At 43.1% G+C, this 21,011-nt stretch overlaps 1 protein-coding gene across 4 annotated transcripts in view; it reads right to left on the bottom strand.

The window, feature by feature from the left end:
• The window catches only part of ARHGAP27 (Rho GTPase activating protein 27), a 115,858-nt gene that overhangs the window by 93,667 nt on the left and 1,180 nt on the right, over positions 1 to 21,011 (bottom strand). For 3 of the 4 annotated variants that reach the window (XM_040435005.1, XM_040435006.1, XM_040435008.1), the window contains one exon: positions 19,942 to 20,755. In XM_040435005.1, the coding sequence (XP_040290939.1) occupies positions 19,942 to 20,736 (795 nt within the window). In that variant the 5' untranslated portion in view covers positions 20,737 to 20,755. Of the gene's footprint in view, positions 1 to 19,941; positions 20,756 to 20,854; positions 20,994 to 21,011 lie in introns of those variants that run through there. The other variant, XM_040435007.1, reaches the window with a different exon arrangement.

Below are 21,011 nucleotides of genomic sequence, written 5' to 3'. Positions count from 1 at the left end.
AAGTTATAAGAACTTCTAAAGCGCAGGCAGAAGAAAAACTAGCTCAGTCTATGAAAAAAGGGGATAAGACATTCTTCAGATATATAAATGAAAAAAGGAAATTAAAAACAAGGAATAACTAAATTAAAAACAAAGGACGGAAGGTATGTAGAAGAGAATAAAGGGCTAGCCGACTGCCTTAATGAATACTTCTGTTCAGTTTTTCAAAAGAAAAAGAGAAGGACCTCCACTAGAAAGGATGACTAATAAATCATTTGATGCATGTATCTTTACAGAGGAAGATGTTCTAAGTTTGCTGTCTAAGGTGAAGACAAATAAGTCACAGGGGCCTGATGAGATACACCCAAAATTATTAAAAGAGCTTAGTGGTGAGCTGGCAAAACCGTTAACAGATTTATTTAACCAATCATTAGTAACAGGAGTCGTCCCGGAAGATTGGAAATTAGCAAATGTCGTGCCCATTCACAAGAAAGGTAGTAGGGAGGAATCGAGCAACTATAGACCAGTGAGTCTGACATTAATAGTAGGCAAATTAATGGAAACCCTATTAAAGGATAGGATTGTGGAACATCTAAAATCCCATGGATTGCAAGATGAAAAACAACATGGGTTTACTTCAGGGAGATCATGTCAAACAAATCTTACAGATTTTTTTGACTGGGTGACTAAAATAATAGACGGTGGAGGTGCAGTAGACATCGCATATCTAGATTTTAGTAAGGCTTTTGACACTGTCCCACATAGAAGACTTATCAATAAACTGCAGTCATTGAGCATGGACTCCCATATTGTTGAGTGGATTAGGCAGTGGCTGAGTGACAGACAACAGAGGGTTGTAGTCAATGGAGAACATTCAAAACAAGGTCATGTTACCAGTGGGGTTCCACAGGGATCTGTACTGGGACCAATTTTGTTTAATATCTTCATAAGTGATATTGCAAAAGGCCTTGATGGGAAGGTGTGTCTTTTTGCTGATGACACAAAGATATGTAACAGGGTTGATGTTCCTGGAGGGAAACGCCAAATGGAAAAGGATTTAGGAAAACTAGAAGAATGGTCAGAACTCTGGCAACTGAAATTTAATGTGGATAAGTGCAAGATAATGCACCTAGGGCGTAAAAACCCAAGGGCAGAATATAGAATATTTGACACAGTCCTGACCTCAGTATCTGAGGAAAGGGATTTAGGAGTAATTATTTCAGAAGACTTAAAGGTGGGAAGACAATGTAACAGGGCAGCACGAAATGCCAGCAGAATGCTTGGATGTATAGGGAGAGGTATAAGCAGTAGAAAGAGTGAAGTGCTTATGCCGCTGTACAGAAGCCTGGTGAGACCTCACTTGGAGTATTGTGCGCAGTACTGGAGGCCATATCTCCAGAAGGATATAGATACTCTAGAGAGAGTTCAGAGAAGAGCTACTAAACTAGTACATGGATTGCAGGATAAAACTTACCAGGAAAGGTTAAAGGACCTTAACATGTATAGCTTGGAAGAAAGAAGAGACAGAGGGGATATGATAGAAACTTTTAAATACATAAAGGGAATCAACTCGGTAAAGGAGGAGAGCATATTTAAAAGAAGAAAAACTACCACAAGAGGACACAGTTTTAAATTAGAGGGGCAAAGGTTTAAAAGTAATATAAGGAAGTATTACTTTACTGAGAGAGTAGTGGATGCATGGAATAGCCTTCCTGCAGAAGTGGTAGCTGCAAATACAGTGAAGGGGTTTAAGCGTGCATGGGATAGGCATATGGCTATCCTTCATATAAGATAGGGCCAGTGGCTATCCATAGTATTCAGATATATTGGGCAGACTAGATGGGCCAAATGGTTCTTATCTGCCGACACATTCTATGTTTCTATGTTTCTATGAGATACATACCGAGAATCAGGCAGGTGATACCTGGTCCCCATACACCCCACTGTGGCGCAATAAGCACCTTCCCGAGCTCTTACACCTTTTAGATTTTGAATTCTGGCCTAGGAAGGGCCTTAAGCATCTAACACAATTGTTCCATGAAGGGATCTTCCGCTCTTTTGAGAGCCTGCGTTCAGAGTTCCTGCTGCCCCAGACGAGCTTTTACCGCTTCCTCCAATTGAGACATGCCTGTGAAAAACAGTTTAAATCCCTGACCCTAAACTTAGAGTGCGGTCCACTAGAATCAGTAGCCAGGAGGAAACACCCGTACAAACCAATTTCTTCCTTTTATGCTGAAATTGTTAAGATGCAAGAGTCTCCTATTAGGCGATCTTTTGTTAAATGGTCAGAGGATATCCCGGAGTTGGAAGATTCTCATTTGGAGGAGTGGCGTCTGAGGTGGAGGACATCTGTTATAAGTGCTAGGGATCAGCTCATTCAAGCTAAATGGATGCATAGAGTGTACTTGACCCCGATGCGTCTTTATCAGATGCGACAAATACCGAATCCGGGATGTGACAGATGTGGAGAGGCTAGGGGCTCCTTTTTTCATATGGTTTGGCTCTGCCCGATAATGCAGGTATACTGGAAGGGAATATGCAACTTTATTAACATTAAGTTGGGGCTCCCAGGGATTTGTGGCCCGGTAGTATGTATATTAGGGTTAGTTTCTGAGGTGACTCCTTCCAAATACAATGGAATATTGTTACGACTGTTGATGTTCTATGGGAGGAAGAATATACTGTTGAACTGGAAACCACCCAAGTGTCCTACAGTGGACCAATGGGTGCACCTTATAAATAAAGACCTTCAGATGTACAAATTGACATATGAAGCAAGGGGAGTGCCTGATCGATTTGACAAAATCTGGGGCCTATGGGTCCAGGCTGAAGGTACGACTTGAGGATTATCGGCGGTGGAGACTGTACTACCCAAGTGTGTGTATGAGAGTGTGAATGAGGATTGAGTGAGTTTTAGACGAACTTTAGTGATGACAGTGATGCTTTGTATTAAAGTCACATTTATGTCTTTTACTGTCAGGAAATATATTAATGATGGACTTGCTTATGGAGTGATTGTGTCATGAAGAATTGTTTTCCCTTTGGGATTGTTGTACTAAATGCAAAAGTGTTAAATAAACGCTATAAAAAAAAAAAAAAAATAGACAAATCGCCAGGACCAGATGGCATACACAGAGAATTAAGTAATGTCATAGCCAGACCCTTATTTATGATATTTAAGGACTGACAGGGAGTGTTCCACAGGATTGGCTCATAGCAAATGTGGTGCCAATATTCAAAAAGGGAATAGAGCCCAAAAAACTATAGGCCGTTAAGTTTAACATCTGTCTTGGGTAAAATGTTTGAAGGCTTTCTAAGAGATGCTATCTTGGAGTGCCTCAATGAAAATAAGCAAATAACGCCATATCAGCATGGCTTCATGAGGGATCGGTCATGTCAAACTAATTTATTCAGTTTCTATGAGGAGGTAAGTTCTAGACTTCAAAGCGGCGAATCAATGGATGTCGTATATCTGGACTTCTCCAAAGCATTTGACACTGTACCGCATAAAAGGTTAGTATATAAAATGGGAATGCTTGGACTGGGAGAAAATGTCTGTATGTGGGTAAGTAACTGGCACAGTGATAGAAAACAGAGGGTGGTTACTAATGGTGCACACTCACATTGGGTCATTGTCACTAGTGGGGTACCATATGGGTCAGTATTGGGCATATTTTTTTCAATATATTTATTAATGATCCTGTAGAACAGTGGTGCCCAACCATTTTTTTGTCTGAGGGCCGCACTAGACTTGGTATAAATTTTGCGGGCCAGAACCAGGTAGCTTTGCTAGAAAGAAATGCAAACACTGTGAGGGGCATGTGTGAACATTACCGCTGTGAAGAGGGCACATATCTGGCCATTATTACTGTGAGGGGGCACGTGTGAGCATTACTGCTGTGAAGAAGGCACATATCTGGCCATTATTACTGTGAGGGGGCAAATGATGTATATACAGTCAGATCCATAAATATTGGGACATCGACACAATTCTAACATTTTTGGCTCTATACACCACCACAATGGATTTGAAATGAAACGATAGCAAAAAAGATAGCAAAAACATTAGGCGTGGCCAAAACAACTGTTTTTGCGCAGCATGAGGTGACCTTTTCCATTGGTATGATTTTAGGGTACAGAAGACTTTTTGATTATTTTTTTTACTGCACTCAACCACTCTGCCTGAGGAGGTGGTGATGGTGAGTTCACTAACAGAGTTCAAGAGGGGCCTGGATGTATTTTTGGAGTGTAATAATATTTCAGGCTATAGCTACTAGAGATGGGTCATTGATCCAGGGAGTCATTCTGATTGCCTGATTGGAGTCGGGAAGGAATTTTTTCCCCTTAAGTGGGGAAAATTGGCTTCTACCTCACAGTTTTTTTTTGCCTTCCTCTGGATCAACTTGCAGGATAACAGGCCGAACTGGATGGATAAATGTCTTTTTTCGGCCTTATAAACTATGTTACTATGTATTCTGTTTTTTTTTTCAATTTTGCCACACAAAGAATTTTTTTCCTGTTTTCTAACACAAGACATGGTAAATTAAATGATGGCATAAAAAAATGCATCTTGCCCTACCAAAAATAAGCCCTCATATAGCTATGTGAATGGAAAAATAAAAATAGGCCCGGTCTTTAAGGGGTTAATAATTTTTTTTTTTTGTAAGGCCTCATGCACACGACCGTATTTTTTCACGGTCCGCAAAACGGGGTTCCGTTGGTCCGTGACCGTTTTTTCGTCCGTGGGTCTTCCTTGATTTTTGGAGGATCCACGGACATGAAAAAAAAGTCGTTTTGGTGTCCACCTGGCCGTGCGGAGCCAAACGGATCCGTCCTGAATTACAATGCAAGTCAATGGGGACAGATTTGTTTGACGTTGACACAATATGGTGCAATTTCAAATGGATCCATCCCCCATTGACTTTCAATGTAAAGTCAGGAGTTAATATACCATAGGATCAGAGTTTTCTCCAATCCGATGGTATATGGTATATTTTAACTTGAAGCGTCCCCATCACCATGGGAACGCCTCTATGTTAGAATATACCATCGGATTTGAGTTACATCGTGAAACTCAGATCCGACAGTATATTCTAACACAGAGGCGTTCCCATAGTAATGGGGACGCTTCTAGTTAGAATATACTACAAACTGTGTACATGACTGCCCCCTGCTGCCTGGCAGCACCCGATCTTTTACAGGGGGCTGTGATCAGCACAATTAACCCTTTAGGTGCCGCACCTGAAGGGGTTAATTGTACATATCATAGCCCCCTGTAAGAGATCAGGGGCTGCCAGGCAGCAGGGGGCAGACCCCCCTCCCTCCCCAGTTTGAATATCATTGGTGGCCAGTGTGCGGCCTCCCCGCCCCCCCTCTAATGTAATATCATTGGTGGCCAGTGTGCAGCCTCCGTCGGCCCCCCTCCCCCTCTATTGTAATTTCATTGGTGGCCAGTGTGCGGCCTCCGTCAGCCCCCCTCCCCCCCTCTATTGTATTATCATTGGTGGCCAGTGTGCGGCCTCCCCTCTCCCCCCCCCCCCGATCATTGGTGGCAGCGGAGATTCCGATCGGAGTCCCAGTTTAATCGCTCTGGGGCTCCGATCGGTAACCATGGCAACCAGGATGCTACTGCAGGCCTGGTTGCCATGGTTACTTAGCAATATTACAATATTAGAAGCATTATACTTACCTGCTGGCTAATGCGCTGTCTGTGTCCGGCCGGGAGCTCCTCCTACTAGTAAGTGACAGATCATTAAGCAATGCACCGCACAGACCTGTCACTTACCAGTAGGAGGAGCTCCCGGTCGGACACAGACATCGCAGCAGCCAGCAGGTAAGTATGATGCTTGTAATATTGTAATATTGCTAAGTAACCATGGCAACCAGGCCTGCAGTAGCGTCCTGGTTGCCATGGTTACCGATCGGAGCCCCAGAGCGATTAAACTGGGACTCTGATCGGAATCACCGCTGCCACCAATGATCGGGGGGGGGAGGGGAGGCCGCACACTGGCCACCAATGATATTAATACAATAGAGGGGGGGCCGCACACTGGCCACCGATGATATTACAATAGGGGGGGGCGGGGGAGGCCACACACTGGCCACCAATGATATTACAAAGGGGGGGGGCCGCACACTGGCCACCAATGATATTCAAACTGGGGAGGGAGGGGGGTCTGCCCCTTGCTGCCTGGCAGCCCCTGATCTCTTATAGGGGGCTATGATATGCACAATTAACACCTCAGGTACAGCACCTGAGGGGTTAATTGTGCGGATCACAGCCCCCTGTAAGAGATCGGGTGCTGCCAGCAGGGGGCAGTCATGTACACAGTTCGTAGTATATTCTAACTAGAAGCGTCCCCATCACTATGGGAACGCCTCTGTGTTAGAATATACTGTCGGATTTGAGTTTTCACGAAGTCTGACATCTAGTGGATGTTTTCTTGTAAGACAGGTTAATATTCATTTACACTGGTCTAATGTGCATGAAAATGTGGCGCAAGTGAGCTGAAATTAGGCACACGTCTCCATCACAGTAGGCAAAATTTGGCGCAATTCACCACTCAAAACAGATGCAGAAAAGTACGCCAAGCCAGTAGAAATTAAACTGTTTTTACGACTAAATCAGGGGCAAAATAAGGCACATCTACATAAATAGGTCAGAAAATAAATGCAAAAGTTTGAAAACTTCTGAATTAGTCTTAAAACTCAAATTAGCTGCAACAGGTGCAAATGCCTCCAAAATATGCACAAAATCAGTTGGTAAGTGACACTTAAAACTCTTCTGATCCGTCAGTACATAAAAATAAAAAACGGATCCTGTATTTTAAGCATCCGTTATGCTCATTTATGCACATTTGGCATCTGTTTTAGCCATTTCCATCTAAGAACTATTACTTTAGACGGATAAAAAAGTCCTGCATGCGCGCAGCGGTTTGCGTCTAGCTGAATTGCGGCTGGATCTCCACTGATCCCCATTATAGTTTAAAGCTGTGGCTTCTGGCAATGCCGGCCCCAGAGAGATCACAATTAGAGATGAGCGAATTTCATGTTATGAAATTAGTTTACGCTTCGTTTGGTGGTAAAAGCAGAATTGCGTTATGGATTCCGTTACCACAGACCATAACGCAATTCTATGATGGAATGCATAACGGAATGCCTTTAGAGGCACTCCGTTATTCATTCCATCAGAATAGAAGCCTATGGCCTGCCTAACGGATCCGTCCAGTTTCCATTATGCAGGAGAGGACTCCCCTGCAAAACGGAAACGGGACGGATCCGTTTTGCAGCCCATAGACTTCTGTTATGATGGAATGAATAACGGAGTGCCTCTAAAGGCATTCCGTTATGCATTCCGTCATAGAATTGCGTTATGGTCTGTGGTAACGTAATCCATAACGCAATTCTGCTTTTACCACCAAACGAAGCGTGAACGAATTTCAAAATATGAAATTCGCTCATCTCTAATCACAATGCTAGGTTTCACATCTCTGGCAGCAATTCTGACAGGCTGTTCCGGCTTAGAACAGACTGACTGAATTCTCCGGAACCAGATGCAACCGGAGTGCCCGCCGGCTCATTAACTATAATGGGGTCCGGCAGAGATCCGGCCACTATCCGGCAAAATTCTGTTGGAACTGGCTGTCGAATCACAATGCCAGAGATGTGAAACTATCAGTTCACACCACCGTTTAGCTTTCCTTTCTTTTGATCCGTCAGAAGAACAGAAAAAAAACTAAAGAATGGATCAGTTATTTTGAGCATCAGTTATGCTCAGTTAGCCTCAGGCTACTTTCACACTAGCGTTAATATTTTCCGGTATTGAGATCTGTCATAGGGTCTCAATACTGGAAAAAAACGCTTCCGTTTTGTTCATATTCATTGTCAATGTGGACAAAACGTAACTGAACAGAACAGAATGCTCCAAAATGCATTCTGTTCCAATCTCATACCGGAGAGAAAACCGCAGCATGCTGCGGTTTGCTTTCCGTCCTGGGATGTGGGGCAAAACGGATCCGTCATGACCCACAATGCAAGGCAATGGGGACGGGTTTTCTCTGCCACAATAGAAAATGGATCCGTCCCCCATTGACTTTTAATTGAGTTCATGACGGATCCGTCTTGGGAATGTTAAAGATAATACAACCGGATCCGTTCATAACAGATGCAGATGGTTGTATTATCAGTAAAGGAAGCGTTTTTGCTGAACCCGGATCCAGGAAAAAACTTTAGTGTGAAAGTAGCCTCAGTTTGCACTAAAAATAACTGATGTCTTTTTTTGAGCATCAGTTATGATCAGTTTCTGTCAGTTCCGTCAGAGATCAGTTATTTTTGACCAGGGAGAAAAAGTCCTGCATGCAGGACTTTTTCTCCATCAAAAATAACAGATTTCTGATGGAACTGACAGAAACTGATCATAACTGATGCTCAAAATAACAGATCAGTTTTTTCTTTATTTTTCTGCTCTCCTGACAGTGATGTGAACTCAGCCTAAGGCCTCATGCACATGGCCGTGCCGTTTTTTGCGGTCCGCAAACCGCGGATCCGCAAAAAACGGAAGCCGCCCGTGTTGCCTTCCGCAATTTGCGGAACGGAACGGACGCCGGCAATATAAATGCCTATTCTTGTCCGCAAAGCGCGGACAAGAATAGGACATGTTATATTTTTTTAGCGGGGCCGCGGAACGGAGCCACGGATGCGGACAGAACACTGAGTGCTGTCCGCATCTTTTGCAGCCCCATTGAAGTGAATGGGTCCGCATCCGAGCCGCCAAAATGGCAGCTCGGATGCGGAACCTAACAACGGTCGTGTGCATGAGGCCTAAGGCCTCATTCACACGTCAGTGTTCCTTCGGAAGTGTGCTGTACATGTTCTGCACGGACAGCACACGTCCCCATTCATTTTAATGTTTGTATTCACACATGAGTGTTTTAGCACAGTCCGTGGGTCCGTGTTTTGAGTATTTTGTCCATGTTCACGCATCCATCACTCCCATTATAATCTATGGCTCCGTGAAAACTATCGCTGGAGACAAGTTACTTTTTCATGGGCCATCCTGTATATGTTATACATAGGTAAATTGAGAGTTAATGTTCTGCAGACCTATAGAGTGCTGATTACTAATCTGCAGAAACGACATCCTCTATTATATATTCACTCACACTAAGGGCTCATGCACACAAACGTATTTTTGGTCCGCATCCGATCCTCATTTTTTGCAGGTTCGGATGCGGAACCATTCACTTCAATGGCTTCACAAAAAATGCGGACAGCACACTGTGTGCTGTCTGCATCTGTATGTCCGTTCCGTGGTATCTGCAAAAATATATGACATTATGGACAAAGATAACACAGTTCTATTATGGGCTGGTCTTCGTGTTTTGCGGATCCACAATTTGTGGTCCGCAAAAGCGGACATGGTCATGTGAATGAGCCCTAAGAGCTTTCTATGCTTTCCAGAGCAAAATTAGACAGGGGAACTTGAGGAATCAAATAACCCATGTGAAAAAGTAAACTTCTGACTGTTCTACTACCGTTACATCTTCCTATCACCAGCTCTCACATTTTCCAGCCTCGTGAGGGCTATTCTCTTCTCTCTGATGCCATTCAGACTTTGGGGTTCATACAGACGAATGTGTGTCGCCCGTGCCAGTATTGCAGCCTGCAAACAGCAGGTCCGCAATATATGGGCACCAACCGTGTGCACTTCGTATCATGGATGTGGACACATTGAATTGAATGGGTCTGCAATCTGCAAAATATGGAACGATGCGGCAGCCCATGGAAGCACTAAGAAGCGCTTCTGTGGGATTTTAGTCCGTGCTTCCACACCGCTAAAAAATAGAACATGTTCTATTTGTTCTATTTTTTTTTTAGGTGCGGACTGAATTTTGCGGATCACATCTGCAAATGGTGGGTAAACAAATGTTGCCCGTGCATTGCGGACTGCAATTTGCAGTCTGCAGCATGGGCACGGGGCACGTTTCTGTGCATGAGCCCTAATTGGGAGTCTTTCCTGTATGAACAGTGTTGTGGTCATTTATTATAGTGTTTTGCACTTGTTTTAGTCTAATTTTTCCTATTTTAGGCAAATTTTTTAGGTGCATTTGCTAATGAAAATGCGCCTGTTTTGGAGGCATTTGCTCCTTGTTGGACAATTTTCAGTTATAGACTAATTCTGGTGGTTATTTTTTGCATCTTTTTTGGCCTTTTTATGTAGGTGCCTTTTTTACACATGAATTAGGTGCAAAACAATCCAATTTTTACTCCACTCAAGGGTTTGCATAGTTCTGTTCATCTGCTTTGTGTGAGGCCGTGCAAGAATTATGTTAATATAGTCTCATCAGGAGACTATTGCAGACAAGTGCAGAATTAAAAGTGGTTATCCAGGAATTGATAATGATGACCCATCCTCAGGATAGGTCATCATTATCACATTTGCACGAGTTTGAGCCCTAGCATCCCTGCCAATCAGCTGTTTCAGAGCACAGCCGGCTCCTGGCAGTTTTCCAAGGACAGCGCCGTACATCGTATAGTGGCTGTGCTTGGTATTGCAACTTAGGTCCATTGACCGGAATGGGGCTGAGCTGTAGGGTGGGCAGATGTCCAGTTTTAGGCCGGACAGTCCGGTTATCTGACTCCCTGTCTTCCGTCTGGCACAGGGCCTGGACGGATGCAGGAATGTCCTCCTTTTCAGTAGCTCACGCTCAGACAACAGCAATGTGCTGTCTGAGCGTGAGCTGCACGCACAAACTGATGCTCCCTATTGCCCACCTGCAGCTCACACCCGACGTTCTTCGAGTAGTTTTTTTATTTTTTTCGGCAGCAGGGGTGTGGCCTAGTGGAGTCAGAAGCATGGCTTAGCTGAGTCAACCGGCATGGTTAGAGTGTCCGGCTTTTGATGGTGAACTGAGTGGCCACCCTACTGAGCTGTGACCGATGTACAGTCACATGGCCTAGCAAGAGAGACCATGGCGCTCATGGTGCAACGGCCTCTTCTAACAGCTGATAGGCGGGGGTCCCGGGACTCCAGCAGATCTGATACTGATGATCTATCCAGAGGATACGTCATCAATATAAATTCCTGGATAACCCCTTTAAAGGTTCTCCCTGAAAGTCAACTGTGATCCACTTCATTGCGGGTCATTTTACAAATTGCACTATGACTGTTTTAGGTGTAAAAAAGTTGCAAACTCCCTTTTTGTGAACTTTGTAAGGCCGCAAAACTTGGGAGTGTCAGGAGCCAGGACAGAACATCAGGCCCGACACATTAACTGACTTTTACGCCTGGAAACAGGCGTAAAAGCAGAGTAAAAACTACTCCAGTTGGGGAATACTTCTTACTCCAGGTACTTGGACTGCCGGAGGTGCGTCAAATTTATGATAAGGTCTGCACCTCATCATAAATTAGTTGTCACCTACAGAAGAGCACAGGGGCTTAAAAATCCGGTTTTAGTAAATGATTGATGATGTCACAGCTGCCAAGAATTCCAGCACGTAGCCACCTCCCATAGACAATATACTGATGAAGTCAGGCAATGCCACCTGGTGGAGACTACCTAACGCTGCAGCAAACAGTATGACTAAGAACATGTGACTTGAAAACACATTCATATAATGGATGCTTATTTTATCTAATATGGTATCCTCATAATCTGACGAGTGGCTTATCTGTGATATAATATTCTCCAAAAATGACAGATGGTTTCACATGTTAGGTTTAGATACTGCAGCTCAGCTGACAATATCACACATAATGGGGGTCATTAATTATGACCCCCTACGCCAGAAACTGATGTTAAAAAAAAAATAAAAATTTTGCCGCAAGTGGCATTTCTACACCGCCCTTGACACTTTCTTAACAGGGAGAGGCGGGAGACAGATTAGGGCTCGTTCACACGAACGTGTGCTGACCCATTCACTTCAATGGGTCCGCAAATCCGGAGATGCGGAATGGAAGCGCGGAACGGAACACCACGGAAGCACTACGGAGTGCTTCCTGGGGTTCCGTTCCGTGCCTCCGCACCGCAAAAAGATAGAACATGCTCTATCTTTTTGCGGAACGGAAGGATCGCGGACCCATTCAAGAGAATGAGTCCACGATCCCCATGCGGCTGCCCCACGGATGGTGCCTGTGCATTGCGGACCGCAATTTGCGGTCCACAGCATGGGCACGGGCTTCACACGTTCGTGTGAACGAGCCCTTATACTGACATAAAGTTGTCACTATGATTCTGTAGCAATAAGATCAGGCAGAGGCACATAGCATTATAAATCATGACAATGCCGTGCGCTCCTGTAAGTCCAGAACAGAGGATCACGCTCACACAATCAAAACTAATTGCAACAACAATTGCAACAACGTTGAACGCAAATGCAGAGAAAACTGACCGAACCTGCGTGCAAAACTATCAGTTTTTTCCTGAACAGATCCTGACACAATCCGTATAGTTCATGTGAAAGAGGCCTTAGACGGCTTCATATTCACTTAGACTGGTCTAATTTAATTCCGCTTAGTCGCATCTGTGCTAGTGAAAAGTCGGACGTCTCCCTGAAAGTGTGACTTTTAATGCAAAAAAGTCGCACTTTGCCACTCAAAACTGTGTATAAAAATAAGACTGCCCTGGAGTGGAGTACAAATTAGACTGTTTTTGCACCTAATTCATGCATAAAATAGGTGCACCTACATAAATAGATTTTAAAAAGTCGCTAGAAACTCCAGAATTAGGGTCTGCAAGTGTTTTGCGGACCACAAATTGCAGATCCGCAAAACACGGACACCGGCAAATGTGCGTTCCACATTTTGTGGACTGCACATTGCTGGCCCTGTGATAGAAATGCCTATTCTTGGTCCGTGGATGTGGACAAGAATAGGACCTGCTCTATATTTTTTCTGCGGGGCTGTGGAACGGAACTACGTATGCAGACAGCACAATGTGCGCTCTCCGCATCTTTTCCGGCCCCATTGAAATGAATGGGTCCGCACCTGTTCCGCAAAATTGTGGGAACGGATGTGGACCCATTTATACAGACGTGTGAATGGACCCTGAGTCTGAAACTTTAAATAGTTAAATGAGGCGCAAAAGCCTCCAAAACAGGTGCAATTTCAGTAGTAGATGTGACTAATAAAATTAAAACTAAGCAGGCGCAAATAATATAGTCAAAAAACAGGCGCAAATACTATAGTAAATGTGCCCCATTAAGGTCAGTTTCAGATGATTGCAGAAAACCATGATCCTGATCATTTACTGCAGTAATGCCACCGCTATGGACGGAGGGGACTCCCTTTGTCCTGTCCCTGTCAGCCCCAGCAACGTGATCACTGGGGCTTACTGGGTAATTGAGACAGCCCTGTATTAACAAGGGCTGTCTGGTCAGGGTCTCTGTTAGGTCACACTTTAGTTATGCCCTAGCAAATGCCCAGGCACTGTTTTAAAAACAGGACATACTATTATGTTTAAAAAAAATAGTTAAGTCCCCTATGGGGACTACATAATGTTAAATGTTCAAAAAAATTATGTTGCAGTGCAAAAAAATACAAAAATAATTCTTTTTTAAGAAATCACTTTTAGTTAATTAAATTTAGGAAAACGCATTACACATATACATATTATATTTCACCACCCTTGTCCTACAGTAAGTACATTCACCATAAAGCTATGCCCTCTATTAATTGTAATGGTGAATGCTGTAAAAAAGGAAATGGATTTTCCTTTTGAATGAATTCCTTTATACTAAAAAAAACCATGTAAACTAAAACCAACTATATATTTACCCAAAAACTAAACAAAACAAAAAAAGATCTAAGTTCTTAAGGTCAAAAAACTGGTCAGTCCGGATCTTTTTTGACGTGTTAGAGGACAACTTCTCTGGATCTTGGGCTTCTGAAGAATTGCAGGAACTCTCCTTCTCTTCAGAGGGGAAGTGACTGATCCTGACATCTGTAAGGAAGAAGACAATGGTCTCCGGGAGGAAGGAAAATCTGTGACACATGGGGATCACACAACACAGAACTGCTCCACCTGTACACGGTGGCTCCTTATCCTGAAGGGGGGGGGGGGGGGTGTATTCTCTTCACCCTTTGACCCTGCTACCAGAGACAGAAACCCTCCATTTAGAGCTGCCCAACAAAACCATCAGCTTGTGGTCCCAGAAACAAGCAGGGAATAGAATGGAGCAGTCATGCTCAAGCAGCTAATCACACGCATAGGCCCCCCTACATAGTCATTGCTATCTTCCCAGACCACAGTCTATGACTGCAGCATGATCAAAGTGGATTTTCTCCTCTGACTGGGTCCCAGTGATCTGATCAGAGGCTGGGTACGTCCTCTTCAGTACAGCCCTGGGGACCTAGAATGGACCTCAGGACTGTAAATTCAGTAATCCTGCTTTTAGGGCACACTAGTGTTACTACAAACAGATCCATAACATCTCTTCCTTCTTAAAATAATGTTTCCCAAACTCCCCCCTTGTCTCAGAGGCGATACACTATCAATCACTTGATATCTCAATTGCCACATATGACTTGCTTTAATGAAATGCCTAGAAACTGGATGATCAATTTTTTTGGTCCTAATTGCCGATTTATTTTGTCCTATACTATTTTTAACAGGCTGTGTGAGGGCTAATTTTTTGGCTGGGCGATTTCTGTACTTTTTAATGATAGCATTTTGGAGTGTGTATGACTTTTTAATAACTTTTTTGTGATTTTTTTGTGGTAGGGGAAGGGACCAAAAAACAGCAAATCAGCCATTTTGACTTTCTGTTCCGTTTCACTGTTTGCCAGCCCTATGGGCTAATTATTTTTATATTTTAATAGTACGGGTGTTTTCGCATGTGGTGATGCCCATGATGTTTATTTTTTTAATTGTTTATGCATTTTTATTTTTATTTTGGGGAAAGGGAGTGATTTGAATTTTTATATATATTTTTTTTATTCTTTTTTTTACACTTTTTAATAGTTCTCCTAGGGAAGTTGAACAAGAAATCATTAGATTGCTTCTCTGATAGACTCTATGTGCAGCAGGGGCTCCATAGGAACTAATGTGCAGCAGCCTCGGATCATTCAGGACGACCAAGGCTGCTGCACACACCATGTGGCTCCCCCAATCCTCGCTACGTGGAGCTGGTGCATGGTCGGGAGCATGTGCTTCCGGGTTTTGACCTTCCAGATGCCATATTCACATTTGACACATACATTAGCCCCGAGTTTTGGCGCCCGCTGCACTCACAAGACAATCTTTAAATGCGGGTTAAATCTTTTAAAGTGCAATCTTTAAATGCGGGTTAATTACACTATTGCTAACACGAGAGGCAAGGGAACGTACCACACTTTGGGTCAGGCAAAAATAGTTGGGTCAACCCCCTACCTACAGTATTAGCTTTACTCTGATTGTCTGTGATCAATCTTAGTCTACGATATACCATCATACTGTAGGTGGCTCGTGAAACTCCCTAATCTTGGGGTGGGCATCCCTAACTATGGTCCAATATTTCTTCAATCTCTTGGAGATTGATTCACTATGTATACCAGATGTTGATACAAATAATATCCTATTTGTTTGTTTTTTTTACAAGATTTCTTGTTCTTTACAACCAACACCTGTTGTTTCATCTCCAATTTTAGATATCCCCTTAATCAGAATTTCTCAAGCATCTCTTCCTGTCAAATTTCACTCCTGACCAGATCCGTAACTATACGTTTTACCCTCTGTAGCTGACTCCTGGGTAGAGACCTCACTGCAGTTCTTGGGTGAGAACTATCATACATCAATAATGAATTTCTATTGATCGCCTTTGTAAATAAATCTTGTGACGGACTGAACCGTCACTGGGGCTGCTGGAGAAGCCTGAGGGCCAGCTCCTTCCTACAGACTATGGACCCAGAACTATGGAGACCTTTTGGGGTTACAAGGAACTATGAACCCTGATTTATGTGTGTAATTTATATGCCACATATTTCCTATTGCCCATTAAAAAGGCATGGTGTGGATTCAGCAACACAAAAAGGGTTAACTCTGCACTGAGACTCCCACTGATTGTGTTAGTGATGGGATTAAGATAGCTGACTCTAGGAGCAGCCGACTCTTAGATGAGTAGATCACCCTATGATACACTCAGGAGATAATCCCATCACATGTGTCTCCTCTATCCCTATTCACTTATTATGGAGGGGGTGAAGATGTCTGTTTGCATGTTTTTCATGGTTGATTGCGTTATGTTGTTAGACTTCTTGAACTGTATATATACTGAGTTGATCTTCAATAAAGGGAGTTCCTGTTTTACCCTCAACATAGAGTGTCATCTCATGTGTGGGAGAACAGCTATATTTACTCTGGGGATTTCTATCGGTATTATACTCCCCTGGGATTACAACACGGTTCTACCCACTGAAAGTTGGATCCTTGTCTTGGGCCTAGGGTGGGTGGAAGACGGCGAGACCTCAACCAAGCTGCGGCAGTTCGTGGGGTTGGCAGTGATTACGGTGTCAAGTAGAGTGCTTGGATCCCTAAGGAAGCACTAGGAGCATCCATCAACGGAGGTACCCAGTCGGGGTGCCAGGAGATCCGTTACAAATCTGTTAATAGTTTCCCATTTTGAACATAAACCAATGTATCCAAAAAACTCTCAGACTGCACCATAGTGAATTTAAAAGTACGATGAAAAGAATTGAATTAGTTTAGAAACCTCTTCAAAGACACTATGTCACCCTTCCAAAAAGTAAAGGACGTTGCCTATGTACCGCAATGCACAAATAACTCGCTGCGATACATAAATGACTCCTCCAGGTCTTGCATAAATAAATTTGCATACGTGGGGGTCACATTGGCCTCCATTGTGGTTCCCTGGAACTGTTCATAAAACTGGTCCTTTAAATAAAAAAAAATTCCTACCCAAAATTCTCTTCAATGAGGACAAAATATCCTTTTAATAAGGATGCAAAAAGATTGATTAACCGGTCCCTAGACATTTTATTGAAGCAGATCATACTGTGTGGCAATTAAGATACCAAGTGATCGACAATGTACTGGGTCCGGAAATTAGATACAATAGCTCCTTAAATTTAGATTATAATTAATTACATTTTTTTTCCTTTATGCATAGTCCGATTGGGTATAGGTGAGGTTTAATAAAGGTGTCATGTTTTATTATGTTCATTATTTGGGGTAGGGCCAGCCATATGTGTAGGGAAATAGGATAGATCCCACATGGTTGGTATTTACTGACGTCACATGTCCTATCTAGCTTATATGGCCATGATGGCGATGCTGCAGATGCCAACCTTTGGGCTGGTGCTCTATGGCGTGGATTGTTACCTTTCAAGACTGCTTATTTTTATATAGTCACAGTTCCAGCTGTTTTTGGATGGAGTGAGGCGCCGTATTAGATACATGAACCTAGTCTTACTAGAGTTGTATATAGAACGCGTAACCCAGCAGTTGGCTTTTACATGCCATTTTTTTTGATTAATTAGCATTTGTGATAGTCGTTCCTGGAGGTTCCTCCTTCAAATATGACCTATGAGTCACATGAGTGCAAACTAATGGTTGAATTTGTTGCGATGGGTGGTTAATTGTATGTGACCTGATGATATCACTTTATGGTGCTCGGAACTGGGGAATGCTAATGTTGGAAAGCATTATAGATGCCTCATGTAAGGTAACTTAGGGTAAACCGGGCGGGCTGTTGATACTATAAACTGTATGTGCATTTAAATGACAACCACTTGATGGTACTACTAGGTATCGGTGACGTTTAGTGCCATGAACGCTAGTTCCTGAGAGCACTGCAGATGACGCACATGTTTACATGGTCACTTTGGGTGAACCCGACTGTGGATATTATACATTGTATGTAATTCTATGATATGAAGATTGATGGGATGTAGTGCAGTATAATGTTGTAGGTTTTTACATGGAGATGAGATGATCATCTAGCAGACATATTGGCTTACTTGATGTGGTAGATACGATGTGATAGACTTCTTGGGCTGGTGTGTTTATCCAGTGGTGCTGGTGCCTGTGAATATCCCAAGAGCCGCAATTGTGCATAATGTGAGTAATTACTGTGTGAATGTGAAGTGATGACGGCTAATATTTTTGAGGATTGTGTGGACATGGCTTGATTAAATGTGATCTGTATTACATTACATACATGATACATGCGTATTACATTACCTACATGCAACCTGTGCCCTGTATTACATTATCTACATGATACATACAAGCACACTGGCCTGTGTCCTATATAACATAACCTGCATGATACATACACACACCAGCATGTGCCCTGTATTACATTATGTACATGATACATACACACACCAGCATGTGCCCTGTATTACATTATGTACATGATACATACACACACCAGCATGTGCCCTGTATTACATTATGTACATGATACATACACACACCAGCATGTGCCCTGCATTACATTACATGCATGATACATACACCAGCATGTGCCCTGTATTACATTATGTACATGATACATACAAGCACACCAGCATGTGTCCTATATAACATAACCTGCATGATACATACACACACCAGCATGTGCCCTGTATTACATTATGTACATGATACATACACACACCAGCATGTGCCCTGTATTACATTATGTACATGATACATACACACACCATGTGCCCTGTATTACATTATGTACATGATACATACACACACCAGCATGTGCCCTGTATTACATTATGTACATGATACATACACACACCAGCATGTGCCCTGTATTACATTATGTACATGATACATACACACACCAGCATGTGCCCTGTATTACATTATGTACATGATACATACACACACCATGTGCCCTGTATTACATTACATGCATGATTTATACACACACCAGCATGTGCCCTGTATTACATTACATGCATGATATATACATACACACACCATGTGCCCTGTATTACATTACATGCATGATATATACACACACCAGCATGTGCCCTGTATTAAATTATCTACATGATACATACACACACCAGCATGTGCCCTGTATTACATTACATACATGATACATACACACACCAGCATGTGCCCTGTATTACATTACATACATGATACATACACACACCAGCCTGCGCCCTGTATTTTATTACATACATGATACATACACCAGCCTGTGCCCTGCATTACATTTCAAACATGACACATACAAGCACACCAACCTGTGTCCTGTATTACATTACATACATGATATATACAAGCACACCAACCTGTGTCCTGTATTACATTACATACATGATATATACAAGCACACTGACCTGTGCCCTGTATTACATTACATACATGATATATACAAGTACACCAAGCCTTGTCCTGTATTGCATTACATACATAATACATACAAGCACACTGACCTGTGCCCTGTATTACATTACATACATGATACATTCACATATACAGACACTATGGAGTGCTACGTCTTAGATCTTTACTGTGAGAGAAGAAATTAACATGGCGGATTCTGTAGTGTGAGGGCTATAGACGAAGATTACTAGTGAATCCTCAACTCATTCTCATCAGAGGTCATGTTCAGAAACACTTGACAATCAGGGGAATGTTCTGTTTTAAGGGGAAGGGACATAAAGATTGCATCAGCAGAAAGGAAAACTCCTCTACAGTAGAAGATTGGCACAATGGGCCCCAGGGGCCACACTCTGTAACCATAACTCTCAACACTCTGTAACCATAACTCTCAACACTCTTTCGACAATACGACAATATTCATGCACCTCTTCATTATAAAGACAACAGACCACCATGACTGTTACCGCCATGTATAAGGCGACTCACAGAAAGACCATTATCTAATCATGTTAACCCTTACCAGCACTAGGCAAGTCACTAACTGTTGTCTTACATGTTACCTTCATTTTACTTAGGACCACCTCCAACTGCCATAAGCACATTGTTGCCCCCTTCACCATGGAATTACCTTTTCCGGTGTTTCGGAGACGACCACATTGCTCTGCTGGATAGTCAGTTTCTCAAAGAGTAGCTGATTTTCTGATATCTTGCCTCTATTGAGGGGTGATTGATCAGAGCAGGGCTGCACAGACTTTATAAGCTGCAGATCATTGAGAGACTGTGAGGTTCTAATTCTGGGTGGCAAGTCCGGGGGGCACATGAGGCTGATGCGCTTTAAGGGATCCAGGACTTTCTTAGAGTTATGGAAGGTTCTCAGTGGGCCCAGCTTGTGGTCAGTATTGATACTGCCCTGTGACGTTCTCTGCTCCATCGTTGTGTTGTGACACAGTTGTGATAGGTCAAGTAAAGATCGAGACGATCCTGTTGCGACCAAACTCTGCAGATGGACATTGCCTGTACTGGCAGTGTTCACCAAATGTTGACTGGACAATGCTGCTCCTTCTTGGGCACCAGAAGATAGCTGAGGGATAGTAACTGTGTTGTGTGGCTCGACTGCCACAAATGAATAGCTGTACTGAGTACAAGGTGAATATTCTGGGAGATCCTCAGATCTCCCCCATGAAATGTCAGTCCCATAGGAGCCCTGGCCAATGGAGGATAGAACCTTGACATACTTTGCAGGGATATAGAAAGGCTTGGACTTGTGGTCTCGACAGACCTGCCACCAGTGCTCATTGGTCCTCTTCAGGAGAATGTAGCGCTCATGCGGCTTTATAGAGATAATACTGCCATCCTTAGCTGTGTATTCAAATCCATGCTCCACCAGAACATAGTCCTTGTCCAAAGTTCCTGCAGTCTGCATCCTGACGGCTAGTGTTTATCTACAAAGGTGAGAAGTAATAGAGATGATTATTAGGGGGGTAGTTACAATGTTCTACATTATAGAGCTGAGTATGACAGGAGATGGTACGAGAGCAGACCTGTATACATATCTGACATAGCTGAAATTCAACAGGAGGGGGCACACAAGGCAGGTAACACACAGTACCAAAACTGCTCCTAAGCTAAAGACAACAGATCTCAAAAGCTGTCAACACGAGCCAGCAACGTTTACCCAGGAGTCAGTACAGGATGTGT

The sequence above is a fragment of the Bufo bufo genome, chromosome 6, assembly GCF_905171765.1.
Source record: "Bufo bufo chromosome 6, aBufBuf1.1, whole genome shotgun sequence".
Taxonomy (NCBI): Eukaryota; Metazoa; Chordata; class Amphibia; order Anura; family Bufonidae; genus Bufo; species Bufo bufo.
Note: the sequence above shows the minus strand (reverse complement) of the source record. Positions and strands in the feature narration are given on the sequence as shown.